This window comes from Erithacus rubecula (assembly GCF_903797595.1).
Source record: "Erithacus rubecula genome assembly, chromosome: 3".
In the NCBI taxonomy this organism is placed as follows: domain Eukaryota; kingdom Metazoa; phylum Chordata; class Aves; order Passeriformes; family Muscicapidae; genus Erithacus; species Erithacus rubecula.
Window position 1 is genome coordinate 9452127 of NC_136689.1, and position 24323 is coordinate 9476449.

The 24323-nt window shown below is 37.8% G+C and overlaps 1 protein-coding gene across 7 annotated transcripts in view; it reads left to right on the top strand.

Moving 5' to 3' along the window:
* The window catches only part of ZMYND11 (zinc finger MYND-type containing 11), a 104653-nt gene that overhangs the window by 50689 nt on the left and 29641 nt on the right, over positions 1 to 24323 (top strand). For 4 of the 7 annotated variants that reach the window (XM_079301755.1, XM_079301758.1, XM_079301756.1 and 1 more), the window contains exons 3-4: positions 11212 to 11371; positions 24304 to 24323. The exon at positions 24304 to 24323 is cut by the window's right edge and continues 25 nt beyond it. In XM_079301755.1, the coding sequence (XP_079157881.1) occupies positions 11212 to 11371; positions 24304 to 24323 (180 nt within the window). The remainder of the gene's footprint in view (positions 1 to 11211; positions 11372 to 24303) is intronic. The other 3 variants (XM_079301759.1, XM_079301761.1, XM_079301760.1) reach the window with 1 other exon arrangement.

Genomic DNA, 24323 nt, shown 5'->3' on the forward strand with positions numbered 1-24323 from the left:
GGAGTTTTTCTGTTTTCAAAACACTATTTTTAGGTTAAATCAAGAGAATAAACTGACTTTGGAATTTTATGTCTTGTAAATCCTTAGTCAGAGATCATACTGTAGAAAACAAAACTCTGCTTTTTCAGCAATTTTTTGACCAATTTTCAGTACAAGTACTACTTTAGTCATACATAAAAATTGTATTGTAGGTGCATAAATAGCAGTTACAAGCATAGCAATACATTGCAGAGAACTATGCTGGACAGCAAAATGCTTGACTTGTTTGACACATTAATTTTTTATACTGATGGCTTCACAGTAGGGTTAAATGATAGATTCACATTTGCTTTATAAAACACAAAAATTTGTGTTCAAAAGCTCACTGAGAGCTGCATATGTGCAGGAATATCCAGGGGTTCTCACCTGCTATTGCATCAAAACTGATACAGTTTTGCTTGTAAATTTTTACTGATACTGACCCATGAGGTAATACTCACCAAGCTAATAACAATTTGTAATTCCAAGGTTAAAAAAAAGTTGAAAGAAAAGTGAGAAACTGAGCTAGACTCTTTTTATAGAAGTCTTAAGAAGGAATGAAAGATTGTGATTTAATTGCAAGGAGTGTTCATAATGGCAAATGTTCATTAAATTTTACCTGTGTTCCCTGTAGATAGATACATTCACCATAAAAATTTTACCTATCTATTTATAAGCTGTTTAATCTCAATTTTGTTTAAGATTTTTAATTTTTTTTGTTTGGACATAATTTAGTTTTAATATTGCTCGTATTAATGGTCAATTTTAAATGCTGCCTTTAGACATAATTGACTAAAGAGAATGGGAACAGGGATTTCAGGAAAAAATATAAACTTTTCTTGTAAAAAGGCTATAAAGAACCTATTTGCATTTGCTCTGAGTAGTAGTGAAATTAAAACTGCTAAATTAGTAGATTTGGTTGAAGTATTATCTTGAATTTATATATTAATAATTACTCTTTTTCCCATTGAGCTCCTTTATTGATACAGCTTCTTTCTTCAATTTGTATAACAATTCTATTTAATCACATTAATTAAACTGGTTAAATGAATACATAAAAAGAAGTCCACATGTATTAAACAGTGTTATTTGTCATTTCTTAGGGATGATTTTTCCTTCATTTTGATACTGAGACATTGTCCCCATTGCTTCCTGAATTGCTGTGTCTGCTTTCCAGTGCTGGCTGTCAAAGACTGATTCAGTGCCTGGTGTGGAAAACTCTTCACCAGGGGACTGACAGATTGCTCCAGCCTCACTGCCTTTTTTCTTGCTTTATGCAGAATACTGGGAAGGGAAAAGATGCTGTAGCTGGCTGTGCAACCATTATACCTGTAAGGGTTTAGCATAAATGGCTATTTTGTTAAGGACTAGAGCTTAAGGTGGAGTTTTTTGTGTATTTGCTTTGATCAGAGATATTACTGCAGGCACATCTTGTTCCTACAATTCATTCTTCAAAAAATAAATAGGTGCTCAGATGTTCTGATGAATTTTGCTTGATCAATTTTCCTTATCTAGTAATTCTTCTCTTAGGAAAGCTCTTACATGGTATTGCTAGTGTGGCATTTTTCTTTTTCTGTCTCAGAGGTCAATGTTCTTCATTGATTCAGTAGGTGAAGTCATCTCTGGGCTGAACATGAGTATGGTAAATAAAATGATTCACACTAACAGCACAAACCCATTGTTATTAGCCACAGCCATACTCCTTGTTTGATGTTTGTTAATAAGTGCATACTCATTTAAACTCTCCTTATTGAGTGTTATTATAACAGCTGTAATATTCAATGTTTAATACAATACATGCAAACTATGAGCTCTAGTAGGAATATTGAGAAGGAAAGGGATGGAACTGATTTAAAAATCACTGTCCCCGTTTTCATGTACTCAATTCTTCTATTAATATTCATCTTGAAATTGTGTAACCTTACACAGAAAAATACAGAAAAAGGCTGACTTTATTTCTAATTATTAAAAGCACACCAATTTTTATGTCACAACAATTATGTTTTTTGCTCAAATCATAACATCTTCGTAATATTTGAAAGTGGAACTCTTAGCTTATGTTTGGTTTCTTTCCTGTAAATAAATGTGACTTTCTATTAGAAGTAAGAGATAAAAATGAGTGGAACATGGTCATTTAACAGCTTGTTATCTGACCTGAAGTGCTCATCAAAGCTTTCTCTGTAATCAGTGGAGAGAGAATGATCTCCAAAGCACTACTCATGCCATCTATTTTAGGCTGTGGTTTCATATTCCCATTCATATAAACAATATCATCACCAAGAGCAGCAGCCCTGCCCTGATGGCTTTTCCAGCCATTGTGCTGTTCCCTAGATGGTAATAAGGTGAACAATTGTGTGACAGAGTGATGATTCTGAAACTCAGCTAGACTAAAAGTAATCTAACAAAAAATAATAAAAAAAAAAGCACACGCAAAAAACCAACCCCAAAAACAGAAAGAGAAAGGTTTTCACCCAGATAAGAATGGAAATTAAATTAGATAGAAAGCTTGAAAAAACTGAATCATGAAAACATTCAACTCTTCATTTTTTTAACATGTTTTGAATCGAGATGCTCAATATGAGCTGACTAAATATTTAATTTGCAAGGTATTAGCTGGGATGCTACATTCGGAGTCATGTAAGACTTGTCTCTCAGTACATCCAAAGAAAGAGCTGGGTGGAACAGTGGCCCTGCAGATACATGAGCATTTGTACCTGTGCATGCAGGCCCTGAATGATTAGTGCTTGTTTGCCCAGTGTGACCAGGGCACACGTGTGCTTTACCAGCAGTGAGCTTTTAGGCTGGAAAAATGGGTGTAGAGCCCTCTCTTAGCTAAGTTTCTCCATAAGAAGGTGATGGGGAGATTTTTCTGGATACTGGTTGAAGGGTTTGGTACCTAAATTACTTGCTTTTCATGATCATGCTGGTGGGTTACACAATGTAAAGTGTAGAGTGAAGTTATATGAATGGGAATTTAAATTACTGAAGCAGGGAATTACATGGGTTAACATTACTGTTCTTTTACAGAAATGACCCAGGTGATTACCATTATTGGTGCATGCATGGTGCCTGGGATATCTTAACCATGCACAAACAAGATCACTCCTAAGCTTCCTTTTAGCTACAGCAGCACAAACATCAGGCAGATCTGAATTTAGCTGAACTGCTGGATTTCACTGTTGCACTGTCAAGTTTATGCATTCTTTTTGTTTCATAGAAACACTGCACAAATTTAGTTTCCACATTCATGTAAATTCTGACATTCTGGACTACAAAGGACAGATGAAACAAATTTTAAAAACATTTCCTGCTTTTATAGTATATATGTCTTCAAAATGAATGTTGCAGATACTGATGTCAGAAGGAAAAGTAAATGCATGTTTTCTCTGTAATTCTTGGAATTTTGGACTGCATAAAATGTAGATCATGTAAGAAGTATTTTATTGCAGAGGCAGCAGCACTGGCAGCCTGCATGGTCTGTGCATTTGTGGTTGGTATGAGGATTGCAGTGGAAATCAAATGCAGTCTGTTGATATAACTGCATCTCATTGTGGAGCATAAATACACAAGAACATTGTGCCTTGGTTGTGTTTATCTTAGTGAATATAATCCATAATTGAAACTTCAGAAAGTGTAAGCACATCAAAAAGTATCCTAGAAGACAAAAGTGAGCTGCTACATCCCTCTGTAGCCAGCTCCAGTTTCTCTGTGTGTCTGAGCTGTCTTCAGATCTCAGACCAGCTCTCAGTTTCTGGCAAGCAGGGAATATCTGTGTCAAATACCCACAATGTTTAGTCTATTGTGTCTGTTGTGTTTTGTGGGAGTTGATTGGTACCAGGGTGCTACATGGTGGAAGCAACCTGAGCTTCAGAGCTGAGACCTTGAGATACAGCTGTGAGCACAGGTCTTCATCTGAGTTTCCACAAGGAGAGCTGATGGATTCCTGAGATTTGAGCCTGTGTATTTCAAGTTCTTATATCATAGAGCTGCATTTCTTAAAAACAAAAAATAATTAATCACAGCCATCTCTTTAACTTTTTCTTTCAGTATGACCAACTGGCCTTATTCTTTGCAAATTATTTTTTAAATACTCTTAAAAGAAATATGTGGGCTTTCTATAAAATAGCTGTCATGCCCTGAAACTGAGGCAAAAGGCATGATTTCTCACTAGAGGTAGGAAGACAATATAAAACTCAGAACAGATTTTTGGCTGTTTTCCTTCTATTTTATGTATTATTCCTTAAGGTCTGTCCCTGAATCTAGGACATTTTTATGTACCTGCAGGTAACATTTAAAATTAATGTCAGACTTTCAGTTGAGTTTAATGGGATCTGCTGTATTTTCTCAGATCTCCATTTTATCAGATCTCAGTTTATCAGACCTCAAATTTATCAGTTCTCAGCTCATCCCTGGATGAGTTGCTCAGCAGATAGTCTGCTGGCAGCAGCAGGCTGCTACTTCCCTTTGCACTGGGGAGGCTGGAGGCATCCAGCACAGAGAGAGATAAATGATCAGACCAAGATTACAGAGTTTGCTGTGAAAATTAACATCTACCTGCACTTGCCACACTGCTGTATTTTTGCAGCTATTTGAGATATGTATTTTATTTCAGTCTTGTACAGATATGCTTGCTGTAACATTTTTTCAATTATTTTCTTTTGATTGAGTTCAAGTGATTGAAAATGCAATTCCTTATGAGTTCAGAAAAACGGAGATTTTTTCAAAATACCTGTGTCACCTTCCTACCTTAAATAACCCTTCCTTCCTTCCTTCCTTCCTTCCTTCCTTCCTTCCTTCCTTCCTTCCTTCCTTCCTTCCTTCCTTCCTTCCTTCCTTCCTTCCTTCCTTCCTTCCTTCCTTCCTTCCTTCCTTCCTTCCTTCCTTCCTTCCTTCCTTCCTTCCTTCCTTCCTTCCTTCCTTCCTTCCTCCTTCCTTCCTTCCTTCCTTCCTTCCTTCCTTCCTTCCTTCCTTCCTTCCTTCCTTCCTTCTTCCTTCCTTCCTTCCTCCTTCCTTCCTTCCTTCCTTCCTTCCTTCCTTCCTTCCTTTCCTTCCTCCTTCCTCCTTCCTTCCTCCTTCCTTCCTTCCTTCCTTCCTTCCTTCCTTCCTCCTCCTTCCTTCCTTCCTTCCTTCCTTCCTTCCTTCCTTCCTTCCTTCCTTCCTTCCTCCTTTTCCTTCCTTCCTTCCTCCTTCCTTCCTTCCTTCCTTCCTTCCTTCCTTCCTTCCTTCCTTCCTTCCTTCCTCCTTTCCTTCCTCCTTCCTTCCTTCCTTCCTTCCTTCCTTCCTTCCTTCCTTCCTCCTTCCTTCCTTCCTCCCTCCTTCCTTCCTTCCTTCCTTCCTTCCTTCCTTTCCTTCCTTCCTTCCTTCCTTCCTTCCTTCCTCCTTCCTTCCTTCCTTCCTTTCCTTCCTTCCTTCCTTCCTTTCCTTCCTTCCTTCCTTCCTCCTTCCTTCCTTCCTTCCTTCCTTCCTTCCTTCCTTCCTTCCTTCCTTCCTTCCTTCCTTCCTTCCTCCCCTCCTTCCCCTTCCTTCCTCCTTCCTTCCTTCCTTTCCTTCCTTCCCCTTCCTTCCTTCCTCTTCCTCCTCCCTTCCTTCCTTCCTCCTTCCTCCTTCTCCTTCCTTCCTTCCTTTCCTTCCTTCCTTCCTCCTTCCTTCCTCCTTCCTTCCTCCTTCCTTCCTTCCTTCCTTCCTTCCTTCCTTCCTTCCTTCCTTCCTTCCTTCCTCCTTCCTTCCTTCCTTCCTTCCTCTCCTTCCTCCTTCCTTCCTTCCTTCCTTCCTTCCTCCTCCTAACTTCCTCTTCCTTCCTTCCGTTCCTTCCTTCCTTCCTTCCTATCCTGGGTCCTTCCTTCCGTTCCTTCCTCCTTCCTTCCTTCACTTCCGTCCTTCCTTCCTTCCTTCCTTCCTTCCTTCATTCCTTCCTTCCTTCCTTCCTTCCTTCCTTCCTTCCTCCTCGTGCCCTCCTCCTTCCCTCCTTCCCTCCTTCCCTCCTTCCCTCCTTCCCTCCTTCCCTCCTTCCCTCCTTCCTTCCTTCCTTCCTTCTCTCTTACTTGAGCCACAGTGCATCAGTGCTGATCTAAACCATTTTCTGCCTCTCAGTAGACCACAGATGCCTTCAAGAGGACTCTTTAGGAGTAGAGTTGGTTATTTTTACATGCTCTGTTTTGAAGCCATGTAGATTTGACTCTCTGGGACAGGGTTTATCTTCGTGCTGTGTCTTGCAGAGCACCAGGCAGGAGTTGTGAGCTGTGTGACAGCTGTAGGTGAAAAGTTCATCATCTGATCCCCTGCAAGTGCTGGCTACCTCTGTGTGTATTTTGCTCCCATGGTGATCCCAGCTTTAGAGTCTGCTTCCTACACACCCCTAAGATCAAACCAAACTTCCTTCTTTAGTTTTAAGGTGTGTTATGAAGCATTTATGTTAGATGTAGGTTTTTATAGAAAGACATTATGGACACTGGCTAACTGAGAAAAGTTTTTTTTAAGTTTTAGGACTGAATTGGTGATATGCTGACAGACTTTGGTGTTGCTGCAATGTCCTGTATATTGGGCAGGTAGGTGATTTAGATGTGCATTAGGTACTCCTGTGGTCCAGTTTGTTTGGCAAAGGGAAGTGGCAAGATCCAATTGACAATTGGTAGGGCATGAGTTAGAGGAGATGTTGCTGTCAGGCCAAGAGAGTCTGGAAAAGCCAATACCAGGTTTCCCTGCATATCTTTTCTCCCCAGCATTCAGTGTGGCTCAGGTGGGGTGTGCAGCAGGTGGCTGTGTGGCCCCTCTGAGACCTGCTGGAGGCCCCCCTGCACATGTGCTGACCCCTTGGGCTGTTCCTGTGGTGTCTGAAAGGAGGTCAAGGTTTCAGGATGGGTAACACTAATAATGTAATAATACAAACTGAAGAATATGATGATATTTTATTGTTATTTACACCTGACTACTGTTCATCTGCAGTCCTGAAGAGATTTGAAATTGCTGTTTCACTTTTCTCTGATTGGTATTTTGTGACTAAATACAGATGAGCATCACATCCATATACAATCTGCAAATCTATTAATGATTATCCTCTGTGAGTCTCCTCTAAAGGTTTTCTTTTGCCATCAGACAGATGCACACATATATTAGGTATATGCTCATGTGCATCTACCTGATTCTGTTGGTAGTGTCTTGTTTCTGAAGGTCACCACATTTAAATGCACATTTGATGCTATGGCAGTAAGGTTTGTTTAAGGGTGGTAATGAACAAACTCTATGCTAATAAAGATTCTTATCCTTTGCTTTCAAAGTGGTGTTGCAATAATTGAAAACATGCATTACTAGGCCCTTAGAAGTTGATTACAAAAACTGTGATTTGCTAGATTCTTCTGTGCTAATGTCAAGGAGGTCTGCACTGCCAGTTCATAAATGGAGAAAATACTGACCTATTAAACACACTAATTTTCAGCAGCAGTTCAGTTGCTTCAGTATTCTGCAGGCAAGCAACCTCATTTGGTGAGATTTTGAATTTAACATGCAGATTATCAGGTCTAACCTCCACTTTTCATCAGACAGACCCTCATTTTATATAGTAGGGATTAACTCAGTTAAATTGTATTTTGAAATGGTTTCTTCAGCTCCCTATCTGGTTAGGGCTGGTTTGCTGATTTAGAGGATTTTACTTTGTCTCTGTGCCTTATTCTGACTCATTTGAGTGTATTTTGCTTTTACTTCTTGTGGCTGGGTTGTATTGCTCTCACAAATCTGTTGATATGGAGGACTGGGCAAGAGTGTAACAAACCAGTATTCCTTCAACTCCCTGTCTCCAAGGTAAGGCTACTCAGCTTTTGTTGAAAACAGCAGTCAGGGATTGCTTCATCTCCCATACTTGTTTTTTAACTTGCTGGTGCCAGATGCTGCAGTTCATGCAGTGCCAGGAAAAGACTTGCACTCCGTGGATTAGTGGTGTCACTTCTGCACAAAGGCATTTCAATATTGTTTTTCCCTGATCTAGTAATGAGGCTGACGTAGTAGCTGAGACTCCAAACATCATACTTTCTGTCTCTGAGCTGGATTTTAATTTACTCTGTGTTTTCAGCATTGTTCACATTGTGACAGTTTTTCACATTTCATTATTAAAGAACTTCAGCTATCTTTTCTGATTTGAGTACTGTGCCTTAGTCATATATTTGCTTACCTGCTCTCCTTCTGGCTGAAAAGAAAGAAATTTTCATCCAAACCCTACAGTGTTGTTTACTAGTCTTTGTGAATATCTAGTCCTGTACACCTCACAGGTTTTAATAAAATAAAAATTTGGGGGAGGGTGCTCTTTTCCAATATAAGTTCTACTCTTTGACGTAAAATTATTCTTTTTACATGTGTGTTCTTTTCTATGAAAGCTGATACATTTTGTTTTAAAAATAGAAAACACAGACCTTTTGGCTCCCTAGTGGTACAGTCTGAACATTGACTAAAGTACTCTTGAAAAAGCCACTGGAAATTTGCTACTTCTGATTTACAGCTGGAGAAGATGGGGAGATTGTTTAGTTGGTAGCAGTACTTTCACTCTGGTTGAGACCACAGATTGGATTTGAGAAATGGGTGATTCTGAGCCTTGTGCTCCTTCTCACTTGTGCACAACCTGCCACAGTGGAAATAGGCAGATTAAACCTCTTAGCTGATTAGAGTTGGTTTAAGGCTTTTTGGTTTGTATTATATATCTGTTCTGTTCAGAGATATGAGTGAGAAACCATGAAACCTGTAGCTTACATTTAACAATTTGTTTGGGCTGTGTTTCTGCCGCTAGGGATGATGCAGTGCAAAATACATGGATTCTTCAGCAGGATACCCTGGGGGTTATGGCACTGGGTTAATACCTGATTTCTGTTCTCAGACCTATAGCAGCCCACCATGTAAGTGTAGGGAAATCACTTCCATGCTTAGAGTCTCATTTATTTTCTGTCTGCAAAATGGGAAGAATGATAGTTAGCCTATTCTCTGTATTTTGAGACCTATTAAGGACTTGAATTTATTACAGACACATGAATACTATAGCTCTGCCAGGGAGGTTGTTACTACTGAGTTAAAAATGGAAATTTTGTGAAAAAAAGAGAGTAGCATTAGCAAATGCTGAGAAAGATAATTTGCACTTTAAAAAGCAAGTTGTATTTGCATAAATATGTGCACATGTGCACACACATGAAATACATGTAACATGATTATATAAGCAAATGAGCTGTTTTCATGTGGCTTTAAAGCTTCAACACTTTACACTTCTGTAGGCCAGTAGTGTTCACTTGCACTCTGTTTGAAGGTGAAGTAAATAGACTTGAGTCTCTGCCTGGTTCAGACCTTGGAATTTGGATAACTTTGAAAACTTATTTGTTAATAATCTCTCTTGAACAGGTGCTCATGTTGAGCTTTGTTTTCTGTAGAAGTAGGGAGGGATCAGGTGGGCAGATGGACATCCAGCCAATGTGATCCTGACCTGAAGTGCCTTGTCTTTTGATTTTGGCCCTTGACTCTATGTGCAAACCACCAGAAGATTCATATATATTAGCTTGGAACATAGACTTGCACAGAATATTATTTCAGTTGCTTACCTTTTACATTGTGCTAGCATGCACACACCAATTAGAACTGGACCATGTCATGGTAGACATTGTAAAATATGGTAGAAGATGGCAGAATCTACCTGTAAGAGTTTTTATCCTAAAAAAAAATAAACCCCAAGATTCTGAAAACATGCTGTATTTATGTAAATGCTTCTGATAGCAAGCAGAAATTTATTAATGTCCTGTGCTGCTCTGATTATTGTATAATTTTCTATACAAATATATACTTCCACTCAGAAATCTCCTACACAGTTTTATCTACAGTTAAGAGCAAAACAAAATATCAGATTAGTATAAACCAGTTCCAGCAAAAGCTGGAGAGAGAAAGCAGGAAAGAAAATGACCTTTATTCATACAAAACAGTAAGAAGTTTGAAAGGCAAATATCTTCAAAGAGGGCTTGATTGAAGGATTGACCACTGAGATGGTCTTCACTCCTTATTCTAAGTTTGTAACTTCTAAGGCATTAAAAATTCCTGTCAGCCATGTTATTAAAAAAATATGAACTGGGTTTTTTTCTCTTTTTTTTTAATGCAATGCTACTGCTTTAAAATAAATCTTTCTTGAGTTTGCTCGTGATCATAATTACATTTTTTGTGAAGGTATTTGTGATGACAGTCACCAAGGAATAGTGATGGCTGGAATTCATTATGAGGCAGGAAGGCAAGGATACTATAACTGACAGCTTTGTCTTAAAGCAGGCAAATTACAGATTTCCCTCTTGGGAATTGGTAAACAGAGTACCTGGAGAAACAAAAATGGAGAGAAATTCAGTTAGCTCTGTACCTTTAAGAGATCCATAACTAGGAAAATATTGTCCACAGCTTAATTGGTTCCAAGTCAATTCACTTGGACTGCTGATTGCATGTGATTGCAGCTCTCCATGTGCAGCAACTCCTAGTTGTGTTCTCAGAATTGTGTTAAAAATCCCTGAATTGTAATGATTCAAGGCAGAGAGGTCATCTTTATTTGAGAGAAGATAATTTTATGTTGTTTACTCCAAGTTAATGTTTGGTGTTGGCCTAGAAGCAAATTATAGTGGATAAAGGTCAACATTACAGAGCTGAATCTCATATATATACACAGTTAAGGCTACATATGGTTTTTTTTTTCTCACCAAGGCAGTTTGTCACAGTGTGATCATTGTGGTTAACTCAAGAAAAAGAGAAAAACCACTTATCACACTAACTTGAGTTGTTGGGTTTTCATATGTGATGTATAAATTTTGCATTTTTTGTAACTGTGGTGTACACACAAGCATCAGAAAGATTCATTAGTATGTTCTATAGTGTGTATGCTGTAGGAAGTGTTAAAGAAATGCAAGTTTAAAGTAATTAAAAGGACAAATGGATGTGGCAGAAACCACCAAAGTATGTGTTCATTTTGGGATTTTTTTGGTAGAAGTTTACTGTGCTACTACTTGTCTAAATGTGTGCAGGACAGCTGCAAGAGGGAAAAAACTGATTTGAAGTAAAGTTATATAATTTTTGACTGTTTAAAAACAATTTGAAACTTAGACTGTGTATTATTGTAACTCATTTGCAAATGAGTGTATTTTAGTGACACATTTTATAATACAGAACTAACACTAAAAGACTTCTGTGCTTTGTGTGCAGGTATATGTCTCGAGTCCATGGTATGCATCCAAAAGAAACCACACGTCAGCTGAGTTTAGCAGTCAAGGATGGTCTCATTGTGGAAACCCTGACAGTGGGGTGTAAAGGGTCAAAAGCTGGTATTGAACAAGAAGGATATTGGTTGCCAGGAGATGAGATTGTGAGTATAAAGTCCTTGAGAAAATAAATCACGATTTCTGATATCTTAGCATGAAACTTGGTTTAATTTATATTTAAAGCTATTTATAGATTCTGTGTTGGTGCTTGTGAACAGAGAAATAATGCACTCTTAAATTTTTTAACCATTTCTATTCCATAGAAGCTCTTTCCTCTTCAATTCTGTTTTCTGCTATGAAAAACTGACAAAGTCCTTTTCTCAGTTATGTCTCACTTTTATGTAGTATTCTCTCCTACAGTTGTACAGCAGGACAGCAAATATTATTGGTATTACTTGAAATCCTCAGACATTCTCAAATCCTAAAGATGGTGTATTTTAAAGGAAAAAAAAACGATGTCACAAACTTTTTAATCTTGCTTGAATCTGAATCTGAAGAACACCCTTTCAGAATTGCAACATGAAATTATAAAATTATATGCAAATGCAAATGAAAATAGGTGTTTTATTGATATTCATGAACACCAGGGCATTCAGTTTAGAAAGGATTTTCTTAGCAAATCAGCTACAGGGATCCAGATACTGTTCCACTGGATGTGTAACATAAATATTAAAATCCATTTAAATAGGTTGAAAGTTATGTGAAGTGGAAAAAAAGCATGTTTTGGATATCTCTCCATAGCTGAGTGGGAACATACTCACAGAGTGAGGATAGTCACATAGACCAGGAGAAAGCTTGCACAGTTGCTTTGCCGTGTTCAGAAGCCCAATCTCTCTATTTACAACACAATATTTTCCTAACTAAATAGAGTTTTCCAAAGCTTTAAAATACCTGAACTAGGAACTATTGCTTTGGAATATAAATTGCAATAAATACTGATAAAAGGGTCAGCATTGTCTCATAGTGGCATAGCTAATACATTAAATTTTGAGGAAACCCAGAAAAACCAAAAAAAACCACCAAAATGCTCATTGCAATATTGCAGTTTACAATAAGATCCTGAAAGTGAAACAATCTATTGTTTTTGGTTTTGTGGAAACAAGCAATATCCATAACAGAAAACATTATCATCAAAATTATATCACATGAATTTAAATACCTTCATTTCAATACATTGTATTTAATGTACATTATGTCACTGTTAAGATTTTCATTCTAATTTCATTAGAAACCCTCAAGGGAACCTTTAAAGGGTATGTTACTATTCTCCCTTGGAGGAAACATTTCAAAACTCCAGCTTAGCTCTTCTAGGTATTTCTTACATCAATTTTATTGGTTTAGAAGTGATGTTAATTGTTTAGGCTCAACAAGATGTAAAGCCTGAGATCTGTGATTATCTCAAGTATTTTATATGTTTGTTTCCTCTATTGCTAGGAGAAAGAAAAAAAGAAAAAATATCAAAATGTCTCACAATAGCCCTTTCTAGTATAGTCATTCAAATAATGTTCCTGCTAATTATTAGCAACATTTGTTTAACAAAACTTGAAAGATAACCATCCTGTAAATTCCCAGTGAGTCATTAGAATTACACAATTGATTTTATATCTGAGCAAAAACCGTTGTCTTTGACTTGACCAAAGGTGCTGTTCAAGTCAGATTATGAATAACCCTTTAGTTAGAAGCATTGACTGCATTTTCAGTGTGACTGCTGAGCACTGATACTTTGGGCTGTGTGGTGGCTGTCTCAGTGGTTCAGAGCACCACACTTGACTTAACAGCCTCATAACAGTTTTATGCAAAAATTCTGATCCAGGCCATGTTTCAATAGTACCCAAACTTTTTGATCCTAATACTGAATCAAAATGCTGCAGACAGATGAAGCAAAACACATTGACTTGGTATAAAGTCATTCTCTTTGTTCTTTTATTCAGAAAGTTTTAATGAGTAACAAAGTGTCATTGTCATCACTCAACATCAGATCAAGTATTTTCCATTCTCGGACAGGGGGTGCAGACCCATGAAGTTTGGTATGTTCTCTCCTTTGGACACACAGGATGGTTTTACAGATGTTTTGTCTGCACTTGATCAAGAGGCAGTTTGTAGTTCTTTGTAGTTCAGCACTGCTCAAATCTGGTACTAATGACTGTTGAACCTTGAGCTCAAGTTACATTTCAGTGAGGACAAATACACAGAATTCTTTTTGGAGGTGCTCTTGGAGGAGATGAAACTGTTCAAAGCAGGGTTATTAATGTTGAAATAGGGATTGCAGGCTCAAACTTCAGCACTTACAGACCCTTGACCTAATTGTCAAATTTGGTTTGACTGACCCTACTGGAAACTTGGAAAGCTCAAAATGGAAAAGAGAAGACTTAAGTACCAACTCTTCACCCACTGACACCAGTACAGGAATGCTTTTGGATTTTAGCTTCTTTCCTGGCACCACAGGGCTCAGCAAACATGGGCTGCTCCAAGGAGATAGCAAAGGGACACATTCTTATCATCCCTCCCCCCACTTTTTATTTGAGTATTTACTTGGTGGTTTTTTACACTTTTGAATTTTTGGATCAGAATTTTAGTAAGTAAAAAGATTACTGGCCTTGGCCACAAAACTGCAGAGCACCTTTGTCTGTTACAGTAAGAGGTGCCTGAGTAGAGGATGCCACATGACCAGAAAGTACTGGTTGGGGTGGTGATTACAGACTGATGGCTAAATAATGACAATAATTGAAAGTATAGAGATTATGAAACCACAGCTCTATTTGGAAAAGTTTAATTTGATAATCTGTGGTGCTTGCTGAGGGGTTTCCAAACATCTGCCCTCTCCAATAGGTTGACATCATGATAGGTCTATACAGTAAGGACATGATCTCTGATAGGGCTGCTCTTAGCCTTCAGAAAAATTATACTACTTTGCTCTCATTGTTCTAGCAGTATGTTGATGCTGTGGTAAAAAAAAAAAAAAAAAAAAAATTAGAAAAACCTGAAAACCTAAACCTGTATATTTAGTAATATGCAAAAGACAAGCTGAGGTGCAAAGACAGAATTGTTTGAGGGCATCAGGAGTCTCTTCCAAAAGGGATGGCTCATGAAAATTAATGTTCAGAAAAACTGTGGAAAGCAAGATTTATCAGATTTAAGAGTATAAAATTATTCTGTCAGATACATGTGGGAGAAATATTTTTATATAAGTTACTAAATTTAAAATATGGAGTCGGTAGCAAAATGTACTGTATTCCAATTGATATTTAAGGTTTGCTACCTAAACAAGAACTTTGCTGCAAATATTATATCTCCAGGGCTTGTGCAGGTATTCATTTTGTTTGCTCATTTGCCATGTCTCCAGATGTTTTGCACATTTTCAAAATGTGTTCTCATCTTACAGTCTTCCTTATCTTGCAGATGATTAACACATTTGCACAAAATAAATGTGAGAATAATTTATTTTCCATTTTGATTCAGGATTTTAGTTAGGATTTTTGCATTTTTCTGTTTGTTGATGCATTGTTATACAATTAAACAAAATCTCTTCAGCTTCTTACCTTGCAAGGGAAATGTCAGTCCTGAAATCTGGTAATGGAAGTTTACTTTTTACTTTTTTTCTAAATGCCTTATTTCTATTTCTCACAGAACTTCTGGAATTTGGACATGCTATTTATTATCAGGATAAAAAAGATCTCCTTGCTCTTTGGGTTTAGAAAAAAAATTTGCAAATCAGTGTTGTTAACTATGTTTTGAATGTAGTTGATAAAATAGAAAAGAAAAAAGAATTTTCTTTTTCAAGAAAAAAAGAATTAATCTTCTTTCCTATTAATTGCTATTTTCTGTTCTGCCATGATTTTTATATACTTTTATCTGTGTAACATAATACTGTGTCTAACCTGAAGGAAAGAAATTGAATTTAAGTACCAATGTCCTATGGCTTTATGGGGGGGTTAGATGCAGTTTTTAGAGTTAGTTTGTCTTACTCATTTACATTTTTCTACAGACAGTGTGCACTGAGCTATTTTGGGCATTTAATGTGCTAATTCTTCTCCTCATGATTAAAGTCATAAAACTGCTCTGACCCAGAGAGAGGCTTTATGAATGTATAATTTCAATATTCCTGTGTTCATAAAGCCAGACAATATTGTGCTCTTCTAAAATGGAGATGTGTTCATAATACAGTTTCATTGTTTGCATCTGATTGCAACATATCCCACAGCACTGCTGTGGTTTAAAAATGGTTCATAGTGGCCAAATTCTCTAATGAGATGTGAAGCTTCACACTTACTTAAGGCACTGTGAGCTATTTCTTCACTGAAGAATGCATAAATGGTGATTATATTTTCAAGAAATTATTATTTCACAGATTTGTTTTTTCTGATAATTTAAATGATTTCCTATAGAAAGAGCCAGCATTTCTTCTAGCTAGTTAAGTCTGACTTTGGGGGTCAGTTAAAGTCATTCTCCTGTATATTTGGTCCTCTCTGTATCTAAATTATTGCCTTTCCAATTCTTCCCTCTAAAGATGTTTTAGTTTAGTGGAGAGCTGTTTGGAGGGGAAGTTTCCTTGCTTTTTCCTGCTTTCAGAAAACATTAGAGCTAGAAACGTGCTTTTCCCCAACATGCACACGTATTCTCAATGTTCTAATTCATTACTGGGGATTTTTGTGGTATTATAATTGAGAAAGTACTGGTGCTTGCTCAAAGTGACTCCAGATACTTTCAAGTCACAAGGCTGCCTAAATAATCCATCTCTCCACTCTGTATTCCCATCATTTTAACATTTGTTGTAACCCACTGTCAGCACTGTGAGTCTTGAAGGTGATTTTGTTAACCCAGGTGACCTTAGGTGCACACCCAGTTTTGTGATTTGATGTGTTGCAGGTTCAATTTTACTAGGATCAGTCTATGAGAAAGGAGTATTTTTGGCTGTTATGTTTGTGTTAATCTAAATTACTTTAGATTGAGCAAAGGCTTGATTCCTTGCTTGCCATGCTTAATTGCTTTTGTAATTATATTGATTTTTCCATGCTAGGTCAGTATTGGTAGCCAGAAGCTGTTTTTTGAACTGTCTGTGTCATCTTGAGTCTCCATAAATGTGAAGATAATTGTAAAAAGCTTAAGAACTGTTACTGTGAGGGTTTGAACATTTTCTGTACACAAAATATATTTTAAAATATTAAAAAAACCCCAAACAACAACAGACAAAACCAAACCTCAATCCAAAACCAGCCTGAATAGCTACCAGTTCCTGCTAGCAAGCTGGGGGCTTCTAAATAACTGGGCTGAGGAATGGTTTTAATGTGCATCCCATTCTTTTCAGTTAGGGGCAGAAGGATAATATGAAACAGCAATAGTGACAGCCAGTGCCTTCATCATGAGAGCTCTTACAACTGGAGAGCACAAAGAGGAAGAACATGTCACACCAAATGAAGAAAAATCTCCTTCAGTGTTACAAAAAAATTCTCTGTTTGCCTTATCCATCCATATTGCCTTTAATGTAAAGTCCTGTGTGAATTCACTGATCCAAAGCCAAACATAGCCCAAGCCATATTAGTTAATATTTTTCACATATTGAACAAATTGAGAATTTTCCAGGCTGGACTGTTCCAGATAGAAACCCTAATTATTGTGAAAGGGTCAGCATTCTTTACAGTTGGTGATTCACTGATGCAAAGAGTTAATGATTGATCCCATGAGAGAAAAAATTCAAACTGGCTTCCATCCCTTATTACCCCACATCAGGGAGAGTTTGAGGAGGCTTTGAGGTCAGGTCACATACCAGTCTGCTCACACAAGAGCTCTCAAGGAATATGAGCTTCTAAAACTCTTTGACTCTTTTCTGTCTGTCTTTCCACCCTTTAAGGTCCCATCACTTGGAGCTTGACTTTCCAAAAGACTGCCATGAAATCGATCTTCATGTGCTAAATGCAATTACTTTTGTTCCAAATTATTATCAAAAACTGCAGATGTGATTCTGCTTATTAATAAAATAAAAATAAGAGGATTTGTGAAAGTTCAGAAAAGCAAATATATTCAAATCATCAAATCAAAGGATAGACTATTTTGTCTTAGAAAAACAAATTGGAATTCTGAATTCCCAACTCATGGATGAGAAATTCTTTCTGCATTAAAGCCAAGCTCCCTTTCTGTGTTTGCATTAAGGCTGTTAACATGCAGCTGATGGGAATGGCCTCACAGCCATTCCAGGTTCTCCCTGCCTCTAGGTGGGTTAAGAATAGTGAGCAATTCTCTGCATTCCTTTTCCAGTCTTGTTCTTCTCTTCCCATCTGTTCAGGGGTATTTCTTCCCTCTCCTCTGCTCAGTCTTATTTTTTGTTCTCTGGAAAGGGAGTTCACAATGTTTGCAGGATCTTCACATTACTGAAGGTGACACTAGTAGACTCCATCTGACTGCAGAGAGATGCTACTCCTTTTAAACTGGTAAAACAACCTTGTCAGCATCTTCACTTGACTCTCTCAGCTTTGCCAACTTGACTTCTAAAAATTCAGTTGATGTAATGCTGTATTCTTCTTTGAGGCTTTCACTCTCTGTTCTGGAGTTGAGGTACTGATAATGTTGTTCACAGATTTCACAAAACGTTCTTTTCTGATTGAAAGGGTGTTTCTAAGAATAAGTTTGTACCTTTGAGTTTGAAGTAAACTAGACAAACTAGTCTGTAGAAAGGTTCCATCATGGGATTTAAATTATGCTAATAGAATAATGACATAGATCAGTCTGTCTTGAGTTTGTTTTAAAAATATGGTTTTTTCTACCCCTTTTCTGCCCACCCTGACCTAGAAGTGTTGTTTTTATTAACTTTGTGGGTTCAAAATGCTCTGTATCTCTGGTAAATTATTTGCATATTTTATTATTGTGTCATGCTGGCCACTGAATGAAACTTCATTGAAGCTGATGAGCTTATTAATATTCATGCTTCATTCACAATAAATGCAATTCCCATGCCTTTCTATCAACTGACAGCTGAAACAATATCAGCCACACCTACAGCACAGGACACAAGGAAAAGAGATTTAAGGAGCCTGTGTAAGAGGTTCTGCTGTTTGTTCAGATAAAATGTTTCTGTGTGTGCTGAAACATCAACCTAAAGAAATACTACAAAATAATACCAGAGAAGCAATATATTTTAAGCAAGAAAAAGGAAGGAGACCATTTTTGTGCACAGGTCTTGAAAGAAGACTTGGAAGTACAAGCAAAGAGATGGTTTATTTCTGGTCTGGATTCACCTTCTTTCTAGGGGAACAAAACCATGGTGTGGATATAAAAGGCATTGCACCTGATAAATACTTCATCACTGATTTATCTCCCTAATGAAAATAGCCTACAAACCTCCTCTTGGCTCAAACTAAGTCAAAAATTGTGATATTAATAGCAGAGTGAATCAGTTCCTGAGGAGATGAGTTGAAAGTTTCTGTTAACCTTGAATTTGCTTGGAAAGTGAAGAAAGAAAAAAACATTTTCACTTGAAATTATTTTCTATTTCTGTTATCCTGAAGGAGAAGACTTGTATTGTCTCACCTTAAATAATGTACACTGCTACTACCCAAACATGATCTTCTTGGGAAGGAAATTCAGATTTATTCATTAATTCAGGAGCACAGCTCATAGGCTGAGCAGATAAGTATGACAGGGGTTTAAGCAGTCAGTTTGGCTGCTGACATGCTACTACATTTCCTGAAAAAAACTCATTTCTTTAGCATGGGGAGCTAGAGCCTAATCTTTACTTTGGGGCCTATCACCTGAAATTGTCCAGAACACAGCTGCAGAGTAGGAAGGTGAATAAAAATCTACCTGTCCTGGCAGGAATCCAGAGAAGACCTGCATGGTTTCTGCTAGGAAATTCAGGCTTGCAGATTAAATTCACTGAAAGAAAGCCATAAAGGTTCTGAGAGGATGTGGAATTCTCTGCAGAAGCTGAGTCTTCCTGCTTCAGTGCATCAGAAGAGGAAGAAGTTACCAGTGAAAAAATGGAAATGTATTGTTACAAGCCTATAAATACATGCACTATGGGAAAGGAGATTTTGGTCTCTTCCCTGACTGATGGGTTTTGTTGGTTCTTTTTACAATAAAAGGAGTTTCTAAAATAAGAAAATTTAAAAATCATGTAAAACAAGAAACTCCAATTAATTACTGAGTTGCTAAAACCTTAGTCATATTTAACAAATAAATAAATGTACTTGAATAAAGCAAGATGCCTCAGTAGTTGTGAGGACATAAGAATTCATAATTACTTTGGATTTCTTTGTGATAAAATATGAATTATGAATACCTACAAAGTGTCCTACAGAGTCAATTTATGGGAATCTATTTTAAAGGTAAAGCCCAGGTCAGCGAAGGAAAGAATCTATAAAGGCAACTGATCTGAATGGATAGATTATCCTGTCTGTAAAAGCACACATTGCTGCTACCTGCTGTGGTAGTTTTCTAGAAAAAGAAGAAAAAGATAAAGTGAAAAAAATACACAAAGGGATTCTAGCTGCTGAAGTCTTTTTGGCTTTGAAAGAGAGATGGATGCTTGTTTATTTGCTGAGACCTTTGGATGAGCAAAAGCAGTAGGAGAAACATAGATGCAAAACAGGAAGAAATATGTCTAGTAAACACATGGATACAGGAAAACTGCAGGGGAGAAAACAGGCTTATTTTGGTGCTGAATTTACCCCAAAGCATTGCTCTAGCACTAAATGTAAAACATGTGATGATCTAAGAAACTTTTATCATTGGAAAGCAATCGTCCTGATCAAATATGGATCCTTTACAGCAATGATGAAAGGGAAATACTTTATTAAACAGCTAACTCACCATTTACCTGCTGCAAATATGGAATAAGTCCTCTGAGCCATCAAGGAATTAATCACACCTTCCTTGGTTTGAAGCCTAACCTTTTCATCACTGTTCTGATGAAAAGATGAAAGCAGATCCTGTAGGCTACTGAAGGGATGTTTACAGGAGGATTCACACTTACTAAGGAATAGATGGAGCCAGGAACGTGGCACGAAGAGAAGGCTGACCCAAAGGGCAGCAGGGAGACTGCCCTGACAGCAGCCTAAAGCCTCTGGTGGAAAACAAACACAGTGTCCCCTCTGCATTTGAACAGAGGCTGGCAATGATGTTCCATGACACATAATGTTTGTTCAACCCAGGTATTACTGGTGTCTGAGTGGAAACAGGTACATCTGCCAGAGACCCCTGATAAGCTGGAGATTTCTTACTGGCTGCTGTACCCAATGATAGAGCCTGTTTAAATCAGAGGCCAATGTGCACGTGCCACATCCACTTGCACTCTCTGAGGAAAAAACAAAAAAAAAAAAAAAAGGAGGAAGGCTCCCATCTGTGCAGCTCTACAGATAATCAGCCACGCTTTGTAGAACTCCTCTTACTACAGAGCAGTTACTTGGGAGTTGAACAAAATCACAAAGGCAGTGGCTGGATGGGCAAAGGGAGGCATTTCAAAGCTGAGCTAAATGCTGGTTTAGCATTTCTGCAGTTTATCAGGGCTATTAACAACTGCTCCTGTCCAAGCCTGTTTCAGGTTGCCTTTTCCAGTATTCCAGTATTTATACCTTGAGAGAAGTACAAAACAGAAAAATGAAGTGGGCAGTAGCTATTTGCAGCAAATGTAGAAGTAAGAAACATTTCTCCAGGTTTTGTACTGGAGGACTGAAGTCTCATAGGTAGTGCACCCCCACCGTGGTTCCTGGTATTTATGAGTCATAAAGATGTACTGCAAGGTTTTAGCAATTACCTTTAGTAAAGCTCATATCTAACTGAGAAAGCTTTGATGGAGCAGATGCTGCCTGAAAAAGACAGAAAGGAACTGATTTATTAAGAATGGAAAATGTGTTTAGACAGAAATAGATGCTGCTTTGTTTAATGTGAGTGGGGCATAGGTTCCTGCAGCATACTGAGTCCTTTTAAGGAAAGGACCTGGATACCAGAGAGGAGTAATGAAATAGTAGATACATCCATGCTAGAATGCAGTACCACCACTTCTTATATAATAAAGGCTTTTAGTTTACAGCAGAAAGTTTGAAATATGAAAGATTAAGTAGAGAAGGTAGGAATTACTTCCCAACAGTAGACAGTGATGGATGCATGTTGCAAAACTTAAGGAAAATCAAAGATGTAAAAAAAAGTGCATCATTCTCGTGGGGCATTTATTTCAGTGAATTTTTCTACTTGATATGGACTGGTAGTCAACTTTGCTGGGTTCCAGTGAAGAGTTACTGAAGGACAGCAAAGAAACCTTGACATCAAACCCCAAGATTTTCAAAGCTTCTCTCTTAGGTGACAGAGGGAAAATATAAAGAACTCTGATGTTAAAACTGATAGAGGTGAGAAGAGATGGAAGTGTTCCTTATGGCTGTTCCCAAATCCTAAAATATCAGAATCCAGAACATTTGCTTCAGAAATTATATCTTTAAATTGGGCATGGCCTATCTCATTACATGTCAAAGAAATGGGAATCTGAGAAATAGTAGGAACTAATTTATTGACATTCTTTAAAGGGTTGTGAAATAGTAATGGAAAGATTACACTGAAGTCTTGGTCTGGTGATTTGAAAACGTCTAGAAACAAACATAGCATGCAACTACTACTATTCGTAAACAATTTATATTTTTAAAATTACTTCTTTCTGCTGGCATGGACCTTGTTGCCATTCTAGATTCTACCACTGTGACAGACCAACAGTGTTACAATACATGATGGGTGAAATCTGTATATCTGGTAATACTCTTGCTTTAGACTAGAAAAACTGCTCTAAGTTTCTTATCCACTGGGCAGCTGGAGCTCTAGGGACTGTTAAAGCATAGACATCATGCAGGGCTGACAATGAGTTTGTGCACAGGAGGATCTGAATGAAAATCTGGTGATCTGGAAGGAGCTGTGTGTGCATGAGGGTAGAGGAGAGAGAGAAGAACACCACAGCAGTACACATGTAAAAGAAATGCTGGAGAAGCACTTAAAACAGCACACCTGGGGGGAAAAAAAAACTGCAAAGAGTGCTGTGGGACAAGTACCACACAGGAAATGCTGGGAACCATGAACTCCATGAGAAATTATTTCCTTCATTTGCTTCATATTGAATTTAGGACAACAGAACTGTTTGTATACTATTCTTAAATAAACATGATCATGCCAAAGGGGTAACTGACTTACAACTGTTTTTCCCATCTATGTGACCCTTTCTTTTTTTAGCTTACTGGTTGGGTCCAAAGGATATCCATAATTTGGATTGTTTGGGAAATCTAGTTCAACAGCGTGAAACCAGAAAATCCCTGTAAGGGGGAGTTTCATGAATAGAGTTTTGCTTTTTTTCCCCCTCCCTTTTCCTCTCTCCACCTGATAGTAGAGTGACTTAATACCGAGTATCTGGGCTACCATTAAGGGACTTGGAGAAAACAGATTAACAGGTAAGAAATGAGCTATGTTAATGGAATGTGCATTATAAAAAGGCAAAGTGGTCCTTTTAGACAAAGTCTAAGAAAAAAGGTTATACTGTTTTCATGTGCTATGCCTACATATAATTTATATGAAAATGAAAATTTATTACTTGTTTTAACATCTTTTTTTTACAATAATTATGGGCTTGCTGTGGTATGGAAGTGACCTAATAGTTACAATTGTGACCTCTAAGTTATTGTTAATTTTACTGTCACTTATGTGCTTCACATCTCCCACTTAATGGTATGCTAATTGTACAGCAGGATGTCACATTCTCCAACATACAGATTCCCTATTTCAATTACAGCTAAGTAAATCTCCATTACTAATGAGTAAGCATTTCTTTTCCATGTACATTTGCATTATAATGGACATTTTCTTTGTGCACTAAAATTATTCTTTCCTTGACAACAACTATGTATTTTATTTTACAGTAAAGGCTACGACATGATGATTCATTCCTTTCTGTTGGGTTTATCTGTATTTAAATTGTCAAATGTTCTGGATAGCCTGACATTTTCTATCCCATGTTATTTTTCTGTACTTCCAGAATATATGTATGTATTTGCTTTAAGACAACCTACTTAAGACAAATGACAAAGAAAAGTAAGCTTATGTGCCTGTCACGAATTATATGTATTTTTGAAATGGTTGCTTCACTTATGTTGCTGAGTGAATCTCAGCTATTTGTGTCAGTGCAAAGTGACCTTTATGATATAATGTTTGACAGATTTGAATATAAAGAACAAATGACCACGTGTGACCCGTATGATTGCAAGATCCCGCTCTGCCTAACAGAGCATAGCTCTTTGGCTATAGCACAGTCCCCCAAATTCACTTGCTGCCCTGCTGAGCATAGATCCAGGACTGCAGCAGGCAGCTGGGCAAGGATGGGCTCCTTTGGGTCCGAGTTCCTCAGCTCCTCTCCCTGTGGGTGCCAGCTGCTGCTGCTGCTGCCGAGCCGCTGGACTGGGCAGGGCAGAGGATTGATTCCCGCTGTGTGCCAGCACCGTGTGCCAGCACCGTGTGCCAGCACCGTGACCCTGCCCTGTCCCTGTGGCAGAGATCCTTCCTCCGCTCTGCATGGCCCTGGGAAAATGTGTCAGCTTCTATACACAAATAAGGACTGTGAGTTTTATTGATAAAGTGACAGCCTCACCTTTGATAATATGCAGGTTGTTGCTTTGCTTTTGGTGGGGCAACTCCCTGTGCAGTAAATGATGTTAGAAGGATCTTTTTCAGATGCCCGGAGAAGGTTTATGTATCTAAAAGAGTGCATTAATTAACAATCATTAATATTCTTGATGATTTTTAAATTGGCCTGGTGGTGGGAGTGTATACGGATAAGAATGATGGGTGTTGGGTTCTTTTAATCTTATAAATACATGGGATATTTTAAAGAAATAAAATGTGGTGAAAGTGTCAGGTAGCATTCCAGGAATGCAGGAGGAAATGTATGCAACCAGAAGTTAGAACTAACAGATTGATTTCCTGGTCACTGTGCATGAATTCTTTCTAGCCTTGTGTATATCCTGATAATCAGATGGCTTACAGTATAGATACAAAGTTTGTTTTGTTTTTATTTTGAAAGGCCTACGGTATGCAGCCTTT